This window comes from Mesocricetus auratus, unplaced genomic scaffold, assembly GCF_017639785.1.
Source record: "Mesocricetus auratus isolate SY011 unplaced genomic scaffold, BCM_Maur_2.0 Super-Scaffold_100029, whole genome shotgun sequence".
Lineage (NCBI taxonomy): Eukaryota > Metazoa > Chordata > Mammalia > Rodentia > Cricetidae > Mesocricetus > Mesocricetus auratus.
This window is the reverse complement of record NW_024429210.1, coordinates 7308221-7328318: the sequence shown is the minus strand read 5'-3', so window position 1 is coordinate 7328318 and position 20098 is coordinate 7308221. Positions and strand designations below refer to the sequence as shown.

Below are 20098 nucleotides of genomic sequence, written 5' to 3'. Positions count from 1 at the left end.
GAACCTATGTGTCTATAGATGGGTGAGGCAAGTTCAGCACATACATTCCTACGTGCCAGGAGCAACTGCCACCTTGAGCAGGGCCTATAGGCAACAAGAAATGGCCCAGATCTGGGAACACATTTGCCTCTGCTCCTGTGGTCCCTTGCATATCCTTCAACAACTTACTCAACTGTCTGAAGAGGATGGGAGTGGTGACATATACTTAGAGACTAGACTTCACCACAAATTCCTTTAATTCAACCAAGTAAAAATGTGCTATTACCACTAGAAAACAAACCAAACTTTCCAAGTTTGGTTCCAAAATGACGTAGGGCTGAGGTTGAGATGGAGAAAGTTGAGATGAAAGTTTGAATCCTTTAGAGGCCCATGGAGAGTTAAATAGTTGGTCTGTTGCTCTGTGCTCATCTTCAGTTCACAGGGGTGGAGGGGATGTATGCTCCCTCAGCCACTCTCTGGCTTTGGAGTATGCCTGTGATGGGGAATGCTGACGTAGCCATTCCACTGGGCTCTTCAGACATGCATGCCAGGCTTTATGCTAGTCCCTGCCTGCCCACATGTCCAAACCATCTCCATCATTTTTTGTGTTGTTTTTATTGACAGGATTTCTTTGCAAAACAGTCCTGGTTGTCCAGGAACTCACTCTGTAGAACTCACACAGATCTGCTTGCCTCTGTCTCCCAAGTGCTGGGATTAAAGACAAGTGCCACCACTGCCCGGCAATCTCCATCTTCTTAACTCTCCTTCTTCTGACCTCACCCTGTTTTGTTGACCTTACTATAAAGTCCTAACTTAGTGAAACCACCATTCTGTGCTACAATCTCCACAATGTTCACTGAAAAGAACTCCAGAGAAAAAAGGACAACATCCGATAGGATTGCACATTCACTACTAAGGCATTGGTTCTGTGCCCAAGCCAAACAATTAAAATTAACCTGAAAAGATTAAAAAGATGCAAACATACATATGTATCTATCTTCTCAGTGAACCCAATTGCCCATACTGCCTGCCTTCCTTCCTTCCTTTCTCCCTTCCTTCCTTCCTTCCTTCCTTCCTTCCTTCCTTCCTTCCTTCCTTCCTTCCTCCCTCCCTCCCTCCCTTCCTTTTTAATTTTTTTGTTTAATTTTTGTTTTTGTTTTTCAAGACAGGTTTTCTCTGTGTAGCTTTGGAGCCTGTCCTGGAACTCCCTCTGTAGACCAGGCTGGCCTTGAACTCACAGAGATCCGCCTGCCTCTGCCTCCCAAGTTCTGGAATTAAAAGCATGCGCCACCACTGCCCAGAGTACCTTTCTGTGTGATCTTAATAATGACTACTGTCACTCCTGGAAGACCGGGGCAGAGTACAGCAGGTCAAGGTGCTTTGTATTACGTGGAAACATTGATCCTGCTTCCTAATGCCTGCCTCAGCTATCCCAGCAGGCAGAGCTCCTCTAGTGCTTACCTTTGCAATCTGCACACACCAGTTGAGTAGGTACTGAGAGCCAATGTTGTCCTTGTGCTCTCGTACATAGTCCAGGAGGCAGCCATAGGGCATCAGCTGTGTGATGAGCTGGACGGTGGAGGTCAGGCAGATGCCCAGGAGGCGGCATACATGAGGGTTGTCCACACTGGCCATCACATAGGCTTCCTATAAGCCAAAGACAACAGATGTATTACAATTGCTCTCTGGCAGTGAATGACCAGAGAGGCACATGGACTCCTTTCCAGGTAAAAATGGATGGCTTTGTTTTGACTTTCAAACTGTGACCTCTATACATACAACTGTCAGGGTCATTTATATAAGGCTATGAAATGCCACTATACTGAGGGAGGTAGACTCTCTCTAGGTGATGCCACGTTGGAGGTCTGCTTGGCAAACAAAGACCCAAATGGAATTTGCTGTTAACCAAAGCATTGATGAAAAGGGACCCGAGTCACCCTGATATGTCAGAGTTTAGGAAATGCTAGCAGCTTCATTGAGATAACCCTCCACTCTACCCCTTGAGGCTAGTGATGCTGCCTGGGGTTTGTGGGGTCCAAGCTTGACTCTCAGTATGTCCTGGACTTGCTCACTTCATCAAAAGTCCAGGTCACAGGTACTTTAGAGATCCTGTTTTGCAAAAGAGATCACTGAGCCAGCAGGCAGTCTAGAGGAAGGTCTCCCCCTCTCAACACGGCACACTTGACTCAGACTAAATGGTGGGAAGGCATTTGGATCAGGAAATCTGCCCCCCACACCCCTGCAAAGAGCTTTCAGCATACCAGTTCCAGCCTCGGACATGGATATTCATGCAAACGGAGATGCCCATATACACGTTCACACATGGTTATGTACTTACACTCACATACATACTCACACATACATACCCCCACACACTCACTCACCTATGCCGCAGTATATAAATCTGTTTTACATTCCCTGTCCATTGCCTGGCCTAAATTGAAACTGGAAAGTGTATGGAAAAATTATTAGGCCGTGGGATTGCCAGAAAAGCACGAATCACATCTCTCCTCTGGGTCTGGGAAGCTGTACAATCATAACAGCGCAGAAATCCTCTGGCTGTGCCTATTTTCTCAAGATGTGTTTGAGATTTGGGCACATATTGTATTCATTTTAGAGGGGGAGAAAAACATCTGCAAAGTGGAACAGTGTGAGAAGCTCAGCTGCCATAGGCTGACGATGACTGGGACAGGAACAGAGCAGGGGGGTGGGGGCGTGGGTGTCAGGCCACACAGAGTCTGGAACCCTGCCAGTTGGTCCTGCTAAAATGTGATAGACAAACAGAACCGGGCTGTCACTTCCTGCCCACACCCAAGACAATGGGAGTGTTGTATAGTCGTGTGTGCACGTTGAAATGAGCTTTGTTCTTCCCTGTTTATGTTGGAAGTCGGGAAGGTGCGTTTCAACCCGCAGCAAATATGCCTGGTATCCCACAACAGTCTCTGAGCCAGCTGCAGGCAGGCAGCTCTCACAGGGGAGACCCTGATGGCTCCTGTCCCAGTCTCACTGCAGGGCGGTCTGTCCCTGAGGCTTCGGTGACCCTGAAAAGCCATTGTTTGTCTCTATTACTGATACGAGATTTGGATCCTTCCTTGATGTCTCACTCATCTCTGAATTATTTGTGTTATGAATAAGGGCAAAGGGTTCCAGGAGATGCTAAATTCCTTGAGAATAAGTCTGAAGCTAAAAATGAATGGTAGTGGGTCAGCGAGATGGTTCCACATGTAATGGTGCTTGCCGTGGGAACCTGATGACCCACATGTGGGCCCTGGAGCCCATGGCCTGTGTAGAGACATAATGAAAGAACTGACTCCACAAGTCATCTGCTGACCTCTGCACACATGCTGTGAAACATACATCTCAGGGCATTCCCTTAACATGTGCACAGGTATATGAGCTCATGAGTGTGCATGCGTGTGCTCATGCAAACACACACACACTCACATACTCACAACCATCTTTAAGAAAAGGGAAAGGGTAGGGACCCCTGACATTTAAATATCTTTACCACTTGATTACATTACTAAAAACCCTATGACAGGGGAGCTAGACCACAGAGTGTGGGGTAACTGGATCCACTCATAAGTGCATGTCAGTCTTTAGAAAGTACTGTGGGCTGTTCTTGTGGCAATGCTGACTGATGTTATGCTTAGTGCCCTGTTGAAATTGGCCTTAGAACCACAGGCCTTTCCTCTTTCAGCAGAAACCAATTCCTCAGTGCCGTCGCCCTCACTGAGCCATCCAGCAATAGCACATGGGCCTTCATAGAAGACGTTCTGAGTGTCTGGCAGATGCAGCCTCAGAACAAGCAACCCAGAAGGCCTCAAGGCCATCATGCACTAGCTGCCACAGCCACAACAGCTGGCATACAAGGAGAAGACCTAAGGTGACAAAAATGAAGACGCTAGGGTAAGGGCAGACACATGCGAGTAATGGACAGAGAAAGGGGTCAAGGAGCAGGGGAGGAGCAGGGGCCTTCAGATGAGGGGTACACTTGACTTTTATGCCTGCACTATATTTATCTCCAAGCCCCCCACCCCCACCCCAAGCAGATCTCCCTCCTCCTTTGTGGACCATAGCTGTCATTCAGAATATTTCCAAACTGTAAACTGTCCCTATATTATTACCTATAAACACTGCTCAAATCAAAATTATTGGTGTAATTTACTTGTGCATAAATTACATAATGAATTAAAGTGCTACCTAAGGAATCAAGGTTGACTGAATGCTTTTCTTTTTAACAAGTATAAGTGGTAGACTGTAAGTAAAAAGCCTTCTCAAGTCGCTGTCTACTTGTCCTCATGGTTATATGAATGAGACTTGGCACTGATTCATAAGCTTTAAAATGAAAGATGATTTTTCTTGACAGGTGTGCTGCCAGAATACATGATTGTCCATGACACTGCTTTCATGTATCATCTTTCACGGGAATGGGCAGCGTGGGTTTCCCTAAGCTTTCCTCGCCTCTCTTCAACCTTCTGTCTCAGGGTAAGAGTCGTTTTCAATACCCTATTGGAAGCCTTGACAGTACTGAAGTGGGCTCTATCCGGTTCCAGGATGGCCTCTTTGGGTTAGTCCCTTTACAGTTGGGTTCAACCCTATCATGAGCTAAGAAGGATAGGAGAAGTGGGGGGAGGGAGTCGGTAGAATTCAAAGCAAGAAGGTGCTCTCATAGAACGTCCTAAAGTCTCCAGGAAGTGATAGTCAGCAACAAGGGAGACGATGTTTAAATTAGTTGGGAGAGGGCTCAGAAGGTGGGGCAACAGCCTAGTAGGCTTCCTACTGTTGATCTCTGGTATCTTTATAAAAAGCCATTGCAAAGACTGACTCAACAAAGGAAGGTGAGCGCTCATTTCAGATATTGTGACTCACTTCAGACCTCAGCCATAGACATCTGAGCAGTCTGTGCCTCCATTGCCTCATCTGTAAAGCCTGTGTTGGGGGTGCATCCTGCAGTCACTATGGTAACACATGCTAAGACATTAGCATCAAGCCCGGCCCTGGAAGAAGTATGGTAATTCCGAGCTTTCATTCTTTGGGGTGTGGGGTAAAGGTGAGGCTTAGAGAGAACTGTATTTCTGTACCAGGAAGCATGAGAAGAGATGAAAACTGAATGTTTATGGTGTGGTGATTAAAACCATTTAAAACTGAGCCTTGTGGTGGCAGGAAGGAGAACCTGCACTTTCTGAGATCCAGAAAGTGTGGACAGCTTGACCTAAAAAGGAACTCACGTCAAGGATTTCCTTGTTGGCTTTTGGAGATGTGGCTTCTCTTAACTCCTTGATGGCTACAGGAATTTTCACTTTCTCCCCTTCTGGAATCCAGAGACCCTGAGATGAAGGATAAGGGTGATGTTAACTGGAAATCATTATGCCAAGCAACATGTTATCTTGTGAGGTAGATGAACTTTTATTAATGACTCTAATCCTCAAGAGCCCACATTGCAAACTCAACAGTGCTGGGATTCATAATATCTTAGAGACCCTTAGCTACCAGACTCTAAGAATTTGAATAATTTTTAGATTAAAACAAGCAAATACCACTTCATATCAGATTAAGTCTCTCTTTACAGAAAGTGGAGACCATCACAGGAAACCATAACTGGATATAATGTAGAAATTAACCGGGAATATTTAAGGGGAGGAGGTCAGAAAGATAGTTAAAAGTCAGAATACCAGAAAGTCTGATGTGAAATAGTTTTTTCCCTAGAAATGACTGCATAAACAGGATAGGATTATAACAATATCAATGGATATGCTAAAAGTGAAAATTTCATGGCATCCTATCCCCAGAAAAAGAAAGATAGGTAACTAATTAGCTTTTCCCAGATACGAGCCCCCTTATTGGTTGTCCAATGCAGAGATCAGACCTGAAGCCATATACACACAAATAACAAAAGTGGACTTAGTTGGTTGTATTTACATATGTGTATATACACACATATATGCATATTTAACAGTAATAATGAAAAAGGAGATATCAACTTGAGAGTAGGAGTCAGGGAGAAGGTAGAGGAAGGGTACCTGGGAGGGACAGAGGAAGAAATGGGAGGGGAGAAAGTGATGTAATTATATTCCAATTATTTAAAACCAACATTCATATAAAACTTCCAAAGGGTTTAATGGCCCACATATGTAATCCCAGCATTTGACACCATAGCAAGATGATTGAATTTAAGCTCTATCTGGGATACATAGTAAGAGCCTGTCTGAAAAAAAATAAGGACAAAGCAAAACGAAATCTCTGCTTGAGATGGTTTGAATGAGGAATGTTCTCCGTGGTCTTGGATATTTGAATATTTGGTTCCCAGCTGATGCCACTGTTTGGAGAATTGTAGGCATGGCGCCCTTTCTGGAGCAAGCACATCACCGCAGGCGAGACAGGAGATGAAAATTCTAACACCGTCTCCAGTTTGTTCTCAGAGCTTTGTGCTTGCATCTGAAGATGTGGGTGCTCATCTCCTTGCTTCTGCCACCAGGGCTGCAGCCTGTGGCCATGCTTCCCTGCCATTACGGACTTTAACCCTCTCCAACTATAAGCTAAAGTCTTCTGTAAGTTGCCCCGGTCATGGTGTTTTATCACAGAGATAGAGAAGTTAACACAGCCAGTAAAGGCAGTGTGGATAATTCAGAATTCTAACTGAAATCAGACATTATGAAAAATGGACCTAGAGAAAGCAGACTGAGATAGTCATTATATGGTCTATTCTGACAGTTGGAAACATGCAGACCCTGTGTCTCTATCTATTCCACTCCCTATCTACGCCTCTATAGCGGGCAATGACATCTACGAACATGCTTTTGATCTCACAGTGCTAACAAAAAAGATTCCTTTCAATAACCTGGGATAACACTGCAATTCCTAGACCTTCAGCAAAAGAGACAAATGTTGTTAAAAATCACCAAAATGTTGAGGAATCTGATTTACCCGCACAGGACTGAAGAGCATGACAAACACTAGTTCCTAGGGCTAGTGCAGACCTGTCTCCAGGGATCTTACCTTATACACTGTGCCAAATGCTCCGGAACCCAGAACTTTGATCTTTTTGAATTCTGTTTCCTTTAAGATCCTCAGGAGGGCTTGGTTGGGAGCTTCTCCGCTGGGTGTGAGAGGTTCCACGAGCTGCAAAGGAGAAGAGAGCAGAGCTAAGCTGCTGGTTCTGCATTCCATAATCTGTGACATGCAAGGCAGATGCATTCAGAATGGCTGGCAGCCAGCAGCAGGTGGCCATGCCTTAGTACAAAGAGCTCAGCACAGATGCTTCGAAGGAGCCAGGCACACATTTTCCTCAGATCTTAGTAATATGCAGGAGAAGCCCAGGTCCTCTGATATGCTCCATATCAGTTTCTATGTCAATCCGTTTTAATTGAAGTATAGTAGCAAGAAAAATGTTAAACCATAACTGTTGGGGTCATCTTTGGAGCCCATAACAGCACTATGCTTATGAAGGACGACGGTTTCTAATGCAGTGCTAGACACAGGTGCTGGCTAATGACTTAACACCCATTCCATAGAGAAGTCACACGGAGGCAGCCACTTGTGTGGGTACTGGCATTTACCCCAAAATAACATCTCAGTCATGGGGCCATCATAAGATTTCAGTGTCTCTCTTCTTGATTACGTTCCTATGTACACATCCAGGAACTACACTTTAGGCAGGCCTCCACTCAGCTTTGAATTTTGAAAGACAATGCCTAAAACATGTATGTTTTGTTGAATGGAGATACCAAATTGTAACTGATTTTGTATAGTTGGACTTTTTTTTTCTGGTTCTTCCATCATAACAAATAATTCATAATGACCATTATGTATCTGCTATGGTTTGGACAAGTATCTTTCCAAGAATCATGTGCTAAAAATGGGCCACGATGCCATTAGGAGGTAGTGGGACCTTCATGAAGTCGGGTCCACAGGGATATAGAAGGGACAGAGGGCACTAGTTCCTTCTCCCTGGGATATGGTGATTTAATGTTCTCCACCACGCACTCCCGTCCCAGGCCCATTGCTAACCCAAACCTCTTAAAACCAGGAGCCAAATCAACCTCTTCTTTTTACATGGATTATTATGAAAACTTATTACAGTGATATAAAGCTAAAACAACGTCTAATACATAAAATTCCACACTATAAGTTCTCAGAGGAAGCTCTTTCCTCCTTTGCAGCAGCTGAGGGTCATGGAGGATATGAGGACCTTACTGATCCCAAGGCAGCCAGGCCTCACTGCTCACCTCTCTCTCCTGAAGCAGGCGGCGAAGTGTACGTTTTCGGACAATGTGGCGCCTTCGCATGAACAGGCCAATCCCCAGGGCCACCACCACTATGAAAAGGAGACCACCCACAATCCCAGTGGCAATGGAAGGAATCCTGGGCCTGGAATGAGGTTGAGAGACAAGAGAAGGTTAAGACTGGCATTTCATACATGTCCTGCACCATTTGATACATAGATAACATTGAAAATTATTTCAGAAATTGGGATGTTGTGGCTTCCAGAGAGGAAAGGAGTGGGGGATAAATTCCAAGACAAGGTTTCCAACATTCTTAGTTTCTTTGCCCCAAGTCAGCACCCTTTTTTGGGTTAAAAAATGGAGTTCTCCACAGGGCCAGGCCTTGGTGGCACACGCCTTTAAAACCATCACTTGAAGCAGAGGCAGGCAGATTTCTGTGAGTCTCAGGTGTGCTTGGTCTATATGGAAAGTTTCAGGACAGCCAGGGCTATTTACATAGTGAGACCCTTTCACAAAAAGCAAAACAAAACAAAACAAAAAATTGAGGTCTCATCTGAACTTCTCTCATTATGATAATTATTTTTGTAATATATTAATGAAGAAAATATATCACATATTATATAAAGCATATAATATATAGAATTGAAAAAAAATCCAGACATCAATACCACTTTTTAATTTTAATTTTTTGAGAATTGGGGTGGGGCTTTGTGAGATTCTATATCCATGTTGGCATGTCAGCAGGTACTGTCATTGTTCAATCTTGTTGAGACAACTATATTTTGAGAGTGCTACTTTATTTCATATATAGAAGACAGCAAATACCCTTATCCTCTGGCTCTTACAATCTTTCTTCCCCCCTTCCATGATGTTCCATGGACCTGGGGTGTAGGGTTGTGTTATAGAAGTAAACACTGCTTTTTATATGAATTTGCATCCTGTTCTTTCTAAGAGAACATTCATACAACTGGAAAAAATAGATATTTTCCCATGGCCATGTTGGGAGATCTTCCAGACACTGAGATCTCTCATAGGGCTCTCTACTTTCATCGCTATCCTTATGTGAGTGAACTCAATGGAAGTAAAAACTGATACGATTTAGATATAAAAAGCATCATCATTGCTGTAAGTGTTGCCCCAGTGTATCCTTAAACTCAGGAATGCATTCACTTCTCTGCTTTACCAAGGTCAAGTCTAATTTCTGAAAGATGAAGAATCAGAAGTCCTGTCTTCAAACTCAGTAAGGACTTTCTGAATTAATATTACCAGCTCCCAACTAAGAATATTTAAGGATTGTTTTCATTTCTTTTATGGTGGTAATAGGCTGAAAGTTTATTATCCTTAAGAATCTACCTCCATTTGAGTTCCTGATAAATTTATTTTTATTTTCAGGTATACATGTTAATGAATAGCAAATATTTGTTATCCGTGCTATTTACATATAGATAAGGTACCAAAGTTCTCTAAGATCCTTCTTAATTGAATCATCTGCATATCATGATATGGAATGCATTTCCTTCTCAGGGAGTACAAGTCATCTCTGGAGCTATAGACCAAACCCCCCAGTTAATAAAATTAATGAGTTTTCACCAATAAAAGTTAAACTCGGGATATACCAGGAATAATTTGTTTCAGAGAATGTGTCAAATGAGAAGCCCCAGTAGCAAAGGCAGGTAACCAGTTCAGAAGAGAAAGCAGTTAATAAAGAAACAATTACAAAGAATGGTCACTGACTATTTTCAAGGCAGAGATTGTATGGCAAATTATATAAGAAGGTCACGGAGGTTGCCTAGGAAGACGGGAAAGCTCTGCTGGTACAGTAACCTTGGAAACATAGAGGGAAGATGGGATTCAGAAGGGTCTGATGACTGAGACAAGGCTTTATTTTATTTTTTATTTTATTGTTTCAGATGATGGCAGAAGGGACCAACCACCATAGAAAGAAGTTAAGGAAGAGATGGTAAGGGAAGGGATATTTGTAGTCATGTCCACAACTGAGAGATAACTTGATCAGCAAACAGGCATTTTGTAACCACTCTCAATTCTTTACTACATGCTGTTAGCTGATGATATCACTTTTGTACGACGTCTCTGAACACAAATACATAATTTCACTTTTCTCAGGACAGCATCTCAGTCAACAATGGCAAAGGATCAGAAACAAAATGCTGAAGGAAGTTCATTGTCTTTGCTGGACAATGTTTCAAGAAGGAAGAGAAAATGTCTGAAGGTAGACCTTTGTCATTTGACAAAAATGTTATTCCTACCATGTTTGTGGCACAACCACCTGGGCTACTTAGAAGAAAGAAGGAGACCTTTAGAAGAGACAAGACTGAAGTGAAGCTGCTGTATCTGCAAAGCTAGAAACAGATATGTAGAATGGGTTGGTCCACAGTGTATACTTCTTAGGGAGCTGGCCCTAGCATGGTCCATCATATGTGCTCTCTACTGACCAATCAAATGGACACAGGGTAAGAGGGCAGAACCAGAGACCTATGACTGGCCCAGAGAATTTGGAAGAAACTAAAAGGCTAGAGGGAAACTAGAAATGGCTTCTGGTTACAGATCCAAAAGGTCTACCACATTCAAAGTCACGGTACATACCTTGATGGACATCCTTGAAGACCTGGCCCAGTACATCTGTAGAAAAAAAAAGACACACATCTTTTTCATTCTACTTCATTGGCATTTGTTGATCATTTCCCACATTGCTTTAAAACAATTGTGATAAATTACTCTTTTATGGCTGTAATCACAGAGATCTCAAAATTGGGCAGTTACTAACACATTTTAATACATTAATTCAATTATATATAATAATTAATATATTTGTTCATTTAGGCAGAAAATATTCTTGAATGCTTCATTAAAGCAGCCAGGTCATTAATGAAATGTAACACCATAAATGGTTGCCACACAGCTGGCACCAAATGTCTGGAAGGACAGGGATCAATACAGCAAAGACCATATTTGGAGACTACACCCTAAACATTCTGTTTGTATTACGCAAGACAAGAATTGGTTCTAATCTCTACCTTCTGCTTTTCTTGGATTTTGAGGGATTTCCCCCTCTGACTTCTCCTTGCTGTAAGATAAAGCTGTGTGCAATGCCTTTGGCTCTGCATTCATAACCATACTTGCTGGCATTCCATCTATAAACAGTGGGCTACACCAGGGGGTCTGGTTGTTTCATTCTAGATACACAAAAGACGGTCAAAGAAAGATAGGAAGCCTTCTCTTGTGTCAGTTAGACTCTCCTTCAAATAGGATGTCTGGTGGTCTGTTTATTGTTGAATTTAAAACACCGGGAACCCATGCCTGCTGAGGGGATTGACAGTTTGGACAAGCTGCTTGATTTCATACAGCCCTTGAAAGCTACACTGGACAATTGCCATTGATTGTCAACAGAAAGCTGTGATCAGTGAGCTCAGAGGGAAAGATAAACCAGTTCCCATGTAACAGGATGACCAATGGGGACAGTGACAGCACAGATGCTGCTGAAGGGAAGGATTGGGGCATCACAAGATTAAGGAAGCGGTGGGGAAGCTGACAATGTACTCTCTTGTCTTTTGCCTCTTGGTGGAAAGTCAAAGAGGTCATATCATCTACTTCTGTCATATTCTGTCTCCCACTCAATTCCTTCTTTCATTGCAAGAAATTTATAATTACAATTACAAAAAATGCATTGGGATGTATAACTAAAATGAGCAAATTCTTGTGGAACTCTGTTTAATTTATCAGGGTAAAAATGTCAAGAAAATATCCCTTTTTGTTTAATATGACATAAGGTTCAATTTAAAGATGTATGTGCCTCAAGTGTTCCTGCAAATGCTGAGGTGGCCACAGCTGTGACTCTTGGAGTCACGTAGGGTCCTTAAATATAATGTAGTTCTTAACACGAGTGGTTCACAAATTGTGAGGATTGCTGAGTTCCATAAAATATTTCCTTCTCCACGAAAACAGGAAAAGCACTAACCATTACCCTCTCTTTGAAAATTAGAGTGGCAGTGTGCTTGATAATATACACATCACAAATATTTACCTAGAGAAAGTTATCCTCATTTTTGTCCTCATCAACACTTCACCATAACTTTTAAGTAAATCCATTTCAATCAATCACACTTCTGTGTAATCAATTATTTGAGACAAAAAGACAGGTTATAAGAGTAAGACTATTTAAAAATATATGTTCTTCATCTGACATAGAATTAGGAAAAATAGAAAAAAGACATCTGACCAACTGATGAATACAAAATTTTAATTTACATTTTGAACAAATTCCATCTTTCTGTATTTAAAAACTGTTTGTTATTCAAGATAGGCATGCATACTGATAATTCTTCCTGCTTGGTGACTTCTGAAGTTCCCTTAGGGCCAATAATACACACTCACAGACAGACGCCATACACATACACTTATTTCCAAGACAGAGAAAGGGAGATGTTCATTTATCGTATACCGCTCATGCAGCAATATTTTAGAGAATCTGTTCCAAAACTGCTTGTGCAAAAACAATGGGCTAAGTTAAAAAGGATCAAAGCGTAATTTTTACAGGCTCTGCAGAGATTACAAACTGGACAATGTAACCAGTGTGGTGATACAAAAACAGGGAAAATTGTACAATGTTAAATTATTACCAAAGAAATGGTAAATTCTAAAACCCACACCTGACTTTTTAGAATTATTATTTTAAAAGTGCAGAAGACTCTCCTTAGCAAGATAAATGGAATTTCAGACCAAGGCTATCCCTAATGTTGAAACTCATCACCATCAGATGTCAAAAGTTGGCTTCCATTATTATTGTTTCTGATATTATTCTGGAAACTCTGGTCCCTTTACACAATCTGAGACTTTTGGATAAGAAATTAAAATAAAATATTGAAAAGTAGTATGCTTGTTTTCTTAGGAAACTAATTGTCCTAACATTCACAATCCTAATTGCCACTGTAACCACCACCACCAATGTCCTCACTGTCCCCACCACCACCACTGTCTATATCACCACTATCTTACCACTATTACCATTATCCACATCACTACCGCCACTTTCCATATCATCAGCACCATCTACATCACCACCATCCCACTATCCACACCACCGCCATCATCACTATCCACATCACTGCCATCACCAGTATCTTTACCACCACCCTCACCATTAACATTCATTGTTCATTAATACTCACCCTGCCTTAGTCACTATTTTAAGTGTATTGAAGATATTAACTCATGACCACAAAATCCTGTAATCTATGCTGATTTATTTATCATTGCATTTTACAGAAGAATTTAGTTAGATACACAGCACCTTATAGCCCTGTAGTTGGTATTGGAGAGTTCCAGGGAAAGAATGAGAAATAGATCTGAGTAAGGGTGAAGATTTTAAGAAATACAATGAGATGTGTAGTATATATATGTAATATATATATCTCAATACTCTGATTCTGTTCTGGTTACTGAGTGCAATCTGATTCAAATGTTAATTTATAGTATTCCAGTAAATCAGATGTATAGAATCAGAGCACTTCTGCTAATTCTAGCAGATTTAAAAAAGGTGCTTTGGAGCAATATCTCAGAAAGAGCTACAGTGTGTGCACGCGCACACACGCATGCACGTGTGTGTGTGTACGCGTGTGTGTATGTGCATTGTGTGAAGTCTAGAAGTCAGCATCAGATATTCTTCAAACACAACTGCTCCTTTTAAATTTTTTTTGTGAGTCAGGATCTCTCACTGAATGGAAGTTCACCAACAGTCTGGCTAGAATGGATGACCAGAGGGCCCTGGGGATCTTCTTGTCTTTGCCTTTCCAGCACTGGGGTTACAGGTGTGTAGCGTCATGACTCCTGGCTTTTCCTACATGCTGGGAATCAAACTAAGGTCCACATGAAAAGCATGTTACTGACTTGGCCATATCCCCAAACCCTTCCCCACCCCCAGTCCACACCATCCCCATTCAAAACTTGTGTATACAGAGGGCAAAGAGGTGACAACTTGGCGATCGTACACATCACTCTCTCCTATGGGCACATGCAGTGTCAAGGAACCAAGACTCCCTGAGTCAAACATCCTGCGAGGCAGAGTGATACTCTTAGCAGTCTAAGATCTGCCCGCCAGCACATCACTCTGCCACCACAACCACACAGTCGAAACTCATTAGGGCCCTGGCTAAAACACAAGCCAATATAACCTACTACCTAAAATGTCGTAGACATTTCCAGTGTATAGTTTTTCATATGCTATTGTAGGTGATTGTGCTACACTTACCCGTAGGTACAGTTTGGATGGCAGAGGTGGCAGACATTATTGGCATCTGCATACTTCCAAACCAGGGTGTTGTTCTCTCCCATGATCCCAGCTGGGCAAGTCTTGACACAGTGTGGGCCGTCAATGTAGTGGGCACATTTGATGCAGTTGTCTGGTCCCTGAACCAAGGTACAGAAAGGGTTACAGATCCTCTGCTTCTTTTGTAAAAATGGAAATAACTTTTTGTTTTGTTTTGTTTTTGAGATAGGGTTTCTCTGTATTGTTTTAGAGCCTGTCTTGGAACTTACTCGGTAGACCAGGCTGGCCTCGAACTCACAGAGATCTGCCTGTCTCTTCCTCCTGAATGCTGGGATTAAAGGTGTGTGACACCACCGCCCAGCTGGAAATAACTTTCTGTTCATAATATTTACTGTGAGAAATCAAAAGTCATTATTACTATTATTATTATTATTACTATTATTATTTTATTATATTGTGCATTCGTGTCTGTGTACCACTTGTATGCCTGGTGCTCATAGAGGCCAAAAGAGGGCATCAAATCTTGTGGAACTGGAGTTAGAGGTGGCTGTGAGCTGCCATGTTGGTGTTGAGAATCAAACTTGGGTCCTCTAGAAGAACTGTCATGCGCTTAGCCACTGAGCCGCCCCAGTGCAGAAGTTCTTAAAATATATACAAGTTTTGTGATTGCTCTTTCCTGCTATGCCCATGATAAGATATGTTTCTCTGACATTGCTGAAATAGATTTACCTTCTTTCAATGTGTTTTAAATTAATATATTAATTCTGAATTTATGTATGTGTGTGGATGAAACTGTGGAGATGAGCGGACAGCCTGTGAGAGTTAACACTTTCCTTCCACCATGTGAGTCTTAAGCTACCAGGCTTGGCAGCAAGTCCCTTTCCCATTTTGCTGGCCCTCAAATATACTTTCTGCTAACTATACAAATCAGTTTGATTTGTAAGCTATAATCTGTTAAGAAAGGACAGTTGTTATTTTGCTTCCCATTCTCAGCCACTCTAGTACAACAAAAGTTGTATAGAGTTAAAGATATTCATCGAAAAAGCAAATGCATTTATTTTACCCAAACATAAACTACATTCCTTACTGTATTTTAACATTATTTTAAGATATTGTAGGCATAGTACTTGTCAAAGTCATCTTGATTGGTCTGCACGTATTTTATATCCTTATCTTTCTTGTGTATCACATTTGATGTTAAAAGAATGTATTGGGGGAGGCTGGACTCTGACTTGCTGAGACACATGAAGGAAAGCCCTCTTTTGTATTTCTCCAGGGCAAAGAACGTGGCACATGGCAGTGCTGGCTGCAGAATGGACTGTGAATGTGTAGCGTTAGATCCTGTCTGTAAAACTTGGAATGTCCTTGTAAAATCCTGAGAAATGAAGGCAGGGGGACAGCCTGGGTTGTGTGCTTCACACTTCACAAGAGGACTGAAATAAAGCTGTTGGGCAAGGCTTTTTTCCCTTGGCTCGGGTGACCGTTCAGCTTTGTCTGCCTAGAGGCTGAACACACTCAAAGCCAGAGCAGCTGGAACCCTAAAGTAAAAGCAGCAATTATTTCACTGCAGCAATGAAAACCCAATCCAATGCCGTATAAGTCCTCAGACCAAGGGCTTACTTTGTAACCAGTCATGCTGACAGTCTAGATTTCCTAACCCAGTTCTGTTATACTCTGCTTGATTGATGGACAGCCGCTGAAACATGTTTTGATGAGGAGATTTAGATTTTGCTTCTGGAACTCACACTGAAACAGAGCCCTGTCTATGCCTAGTATCAGGTATGAACAGCATATTCATGTCAGAGAAACCTGAATTCTCACTTCCTTACCTTAGGAGTTTGCTACTGTGTGTATAGATAACCAAATGATTAAAAAATTACTGAGATTTCTTTAAAAAACAGTGTAACTTGAATTTGTTAAACAATACTTTGGTGGTGTTTGATTAAAATGAGGAGCTGATGGCAGATGGCAGAAGCTGGGAAAACTGCCTGACAGTGTCCAAGGCTAGCACAGGATATCCTGTGGTACAGCAGGGGCAGGGTGGCCATGGTGAAATGGTTATGGGATCCTGGACAAGGCAGGCGTGAGGCACCTTTAGCTACTTTATGGATCAGATCCTGAGCATCTTTTCCGTGGAAAGGGCTTGCATGGCCATCTTTCCTATTAGGGGTGGCTTGGATCACTGCTGTTCCTTCTGCTGCTGCTGTGAAGGCTTTCCCACAAAGCAGGGTAGGCAAGAGAGTAGAGCTCCTTACCCGGCCTGTGCAGGTGATGTTCATTTCCTGGGGCAGACATTCTGGATGGCACTGGATGCACTCGGAATTCTCCACAAACTCCCTTGGCTCCCTGGGAGAAGAACACAGTGAACTGAGCGTGCCATACCCCCAGTGGCTGCAACTATTTCAAGTAACGCAAATGACCTATGCCAGAAATTCAAACGCATCTTAAGGGCAAAGGGTCAGAATTCTGGGGGGACTGACCTGAAATATAATATGCTGAGGTCACCAACAGAACCTTAGGTCACCTCACAGACAGCTTCATTTATAATCTGAGTACTTTCCTGACATTTTCCTATAGGCATAGTTTTTGAATGTCAGGCAAGAAAGCCAAATAAGAAAAACATCTTTACGAGCAATCCTTTACCTCTAAGACTAAACTCATGGATATTTAAGCTGGAAAGAAATGGTTACTAAGACTAACGGATTCTAAAGGAGCATTGAAGTTTGTTCACTTCCAGAGCCTCTGGAAAATACCTGCCTGTGTGCTGCCTCTCTTGGTATTGCAACATTAGACACACTACTCCAACAACAGACTCCTCTCAGGCAGCCTTTCCTTTGCCTACTTTTAGTTCAAGCTGAGCTAGCAGCATCTAGATAGAAGCAGGAGGGATGGAAAGAGGGATACAAGGGGCCATGGAACAGCAGGAATAGCAGGCAGTAATCAGGCTGAGCTGCAGAAGCAGCACTTGGCTGGCTGCTTGGCGGGTGAAGAGGAGGCTGGACAGCTTGAGAGGGGTCGAAGCTGGTGGGAGGGGGATGGTGGAAGTCGAGAGGATGGAGAACTGAGGCTGAAGGATAGATTACTGCAAAGAGCGGGAGAAAAGAAACTACAGGTCCTGGTTGCTGAAAGAATTCCAGAGTGAGGCAGGCGGATCTCTGTGAGTTCGAGGCTGGGCTGGACCGACAGCCTCCAAAACAATACAGAGAAACCCTGTCTCGTAAAAGCAAAAAACAAAAAACAAAAAACAAAACAAAACAAAACAACAACAAAAAAGAATTCCAGAGTACTGACAAGATTTTAGAGCCAAGGGTCTCAGATGTTCCGGGCCCAAGGATTGTAACAGTTATCACCTCCAAGGATTGTAGAACCCATTACTGAGGCCTAAGCACATACTATAAAACCTAAGAGTCTCATACCATAGGCCTTCATAAGAACTCTAAGACTTGTGAAGCTGAGGGTCCTCCTAATCAAATAATGAAGAAGGGTTGTAACAGTTAAGGGTGTCATGTGCTCCTGTCCCTGCCTGCTTGCTTGCCACTATAAAGTGCTGTCAAACTATAAAGTGAACTAAAGAAGACAATGACTAGCATTGGATCGTTTTCCCCTTGTCATTTCACTGTTCCTATGTCGACAGAACAAAGGGACCGCAGCTAACGGACAGTGTCGATTTTCTGAGCTTTGTCTTTGTGTCACCTCCTGTGGAAGGGCCCCGGCTTGAACAGTGGTGAGGTGCTGCAGGCCGTCAGACACCTCACACTAAGAGCCCTGGGCCTCTGGGTATGATGAAGAGATTAGAAAGATGAAAACACGAATGTCTGTTTATAACAGGAAGGACTGTACTGGTGCTTCATAAATGATATTCAAACAGCAGTTACAGCAGTAGCCCTAAGCCCATTAAGAAATTCTTACAAATCAAAATTGTCTTTCCATCCAGCTCTGGAATATTTCTGGGTAGAAACTGTGGTCCACATCCTGTTAGTGAAACAGGATGGACGTAACTCACAAGTCTCCTCTCCACCATGGGTTTCCTTATTACCTTAAATTATAAAAAATGCCCCTTTGTCCTTCAATTTAATTTTCCAAATAATTTATTTTAATCATTACCAGTATTCACTTAAAACTTTACCCCAATATTGAAATTCTCATTGCATACAAACATTGTATTATTAACTGATTACTATTAAATTTAGCAAATATATGAATTACTACTTTGTTCATAGTTGTATTAAAAATAATTTGCACCACTCGATGATCAGTGTGTGTGAGGGGTACGTAAAACTAAAACTGATTAGGAAATATTCCATGTTGATATATTTTAATACAATGGAAATAGTCGACTGGAAAGAAAAGGTCAAACGCCCACGCTTTCTTGGATATATTAACCACTGTGTCTGTTCTAGCTTGAGAAACTCCTGTACAATGAAAATTTAAAGTATTTTCAGGAAGAGAGACTGGCAGATTATCAGGTGCACTGAGGAATAATGAAAAACTTACTTTCTAATGTGATGGACACTTTTCCAAAACAATGAACATAGAATAAACAAAGATAATATCAAGAACAAGAGAGAAAGAAAAAAATTAACTTGGATAAGTACAAAGCTGTAAAAGCAGCACGGTGGCTCATTTCTTAGCTAGACAAAGGCCAAAAGAACAGCGTCTCACCCCTCCAGGACGTTACACTCCTCCACGCACTCTCTGCCCCTGCTGACATTCTGGCAGGAGACACAGTCCCTGGGCGAAGGGCCCCAGCAGCCTTCCGGGGAGCACAGAGAATTACACACATGGCCTGTGGCCTCTGAGAAGACACAGTGAGTCACAGGTCAGTTATAGGACAGTAACAGCGGGGGTCAGAAGAGGTAACACTTCTGAGAGGCTGTGTGCTTTTCACAGACACACAGGGGTTCTGAAGAGAGTAGGGTGCCATGGCTTCTGAAGCTTGACCCTGACTCTGGGGAGGTTTTGATGATGGATGTCACAGCTGACAGAAATGGCAGGAAAGGTTGTAGCTGCTTGCTGTGTGCTGGGTACCATGCCAAGAGCTTCACATACAGGAAGGATTTCATGTCACTGAGGAACACCACGTGTCAATGAGGAAGCCAAAGTCCAAGGTGATTAAAATAAACCGGGCAAGTTCTCAAAGCCCAACTGGGCCAGAGGACCTCTGCTACTCATCATTACCTTCCCCAGTGTTTAGAGTCTTGCTGAAAATCCAGGAGCATTTGCCAGTTTAAAAAGCTAATTTAACTTAGTGTTTTAAACTAGAGCTGGGAATATAACTGTGAAATGCATTAATTCTTTGATGCATGTGTGTAGACACCTGTGTGCACGTATACTTGGCTATAGTGAAGTGAATACAGAGTTCTTTAGTTAAAATGTAACATCATGGAGACCACATTTTGCTCTTTGAATTACAGATGTTTAGGAGCCTAGATCTCAGCGCATATATTACATATTGTTAGATATGGCCACAACTGAAGAGGGGGAGGGTTTACTGTGCCTAACAGTTTAAGAAGGAAATACTGTCCATCACAGTGGCAGAAGCATGAGGCCAAGTATCCAAACACACAAGCCTTACGGGAACACACTCAAGCCACATCATTTCCCCACCTCT

The 20098-nt window shown here is 42.4% G+C and overlaps 1 protein-coding gene across 3 annotated transcripts in view; it reads right to left on the bottom strand.

The window, feature by feature from the left end:
• Window positions 1–20098, bottom strand: part of Egfr (epidermal growth factor receptor) — a 168939-nt gene that overhangs the window by 17671 nt on the left and 131170 nt on the right. For 2 of the 3 annotated variants that reach the window (XM_005070406.4, XM_013113611.3), the window contains exons 13-20: window positions 19150–19282; window positions 16743–16833; window positions 14470–14627; window positions 10809–10844; window positions 8208–8349; window positions 6979–7101; window positions 5211–5309; window positions 1441–1626 (exon numbers count right to left, since the gene is read on the bottom strand). In XM_005070406.4, coding sequence (XP_005070463.1) covers window positions 1441–1626; window positions 5211–5309; window positions 6979–7101; window positions 8208–8349; window positions 10809–10844; window positions 14470–14627; window positions 16743–16833; window positions 19150–19282 — 968 coding nt within the window. Of the gene's footprint in view, window positions 1–1440; window positions 1627–5210; window positions 5310–6978; window positions 7102–8207; window positions 8350–10808; window positions 10845–13448; window positions 14078–14469; window positions 14628–16742; window positions 16834–19149; window positions 19283–20098 lie in introns of those variants that run through there. The other variant, XM_021227321.2, reaches the window with a different exon arrangement.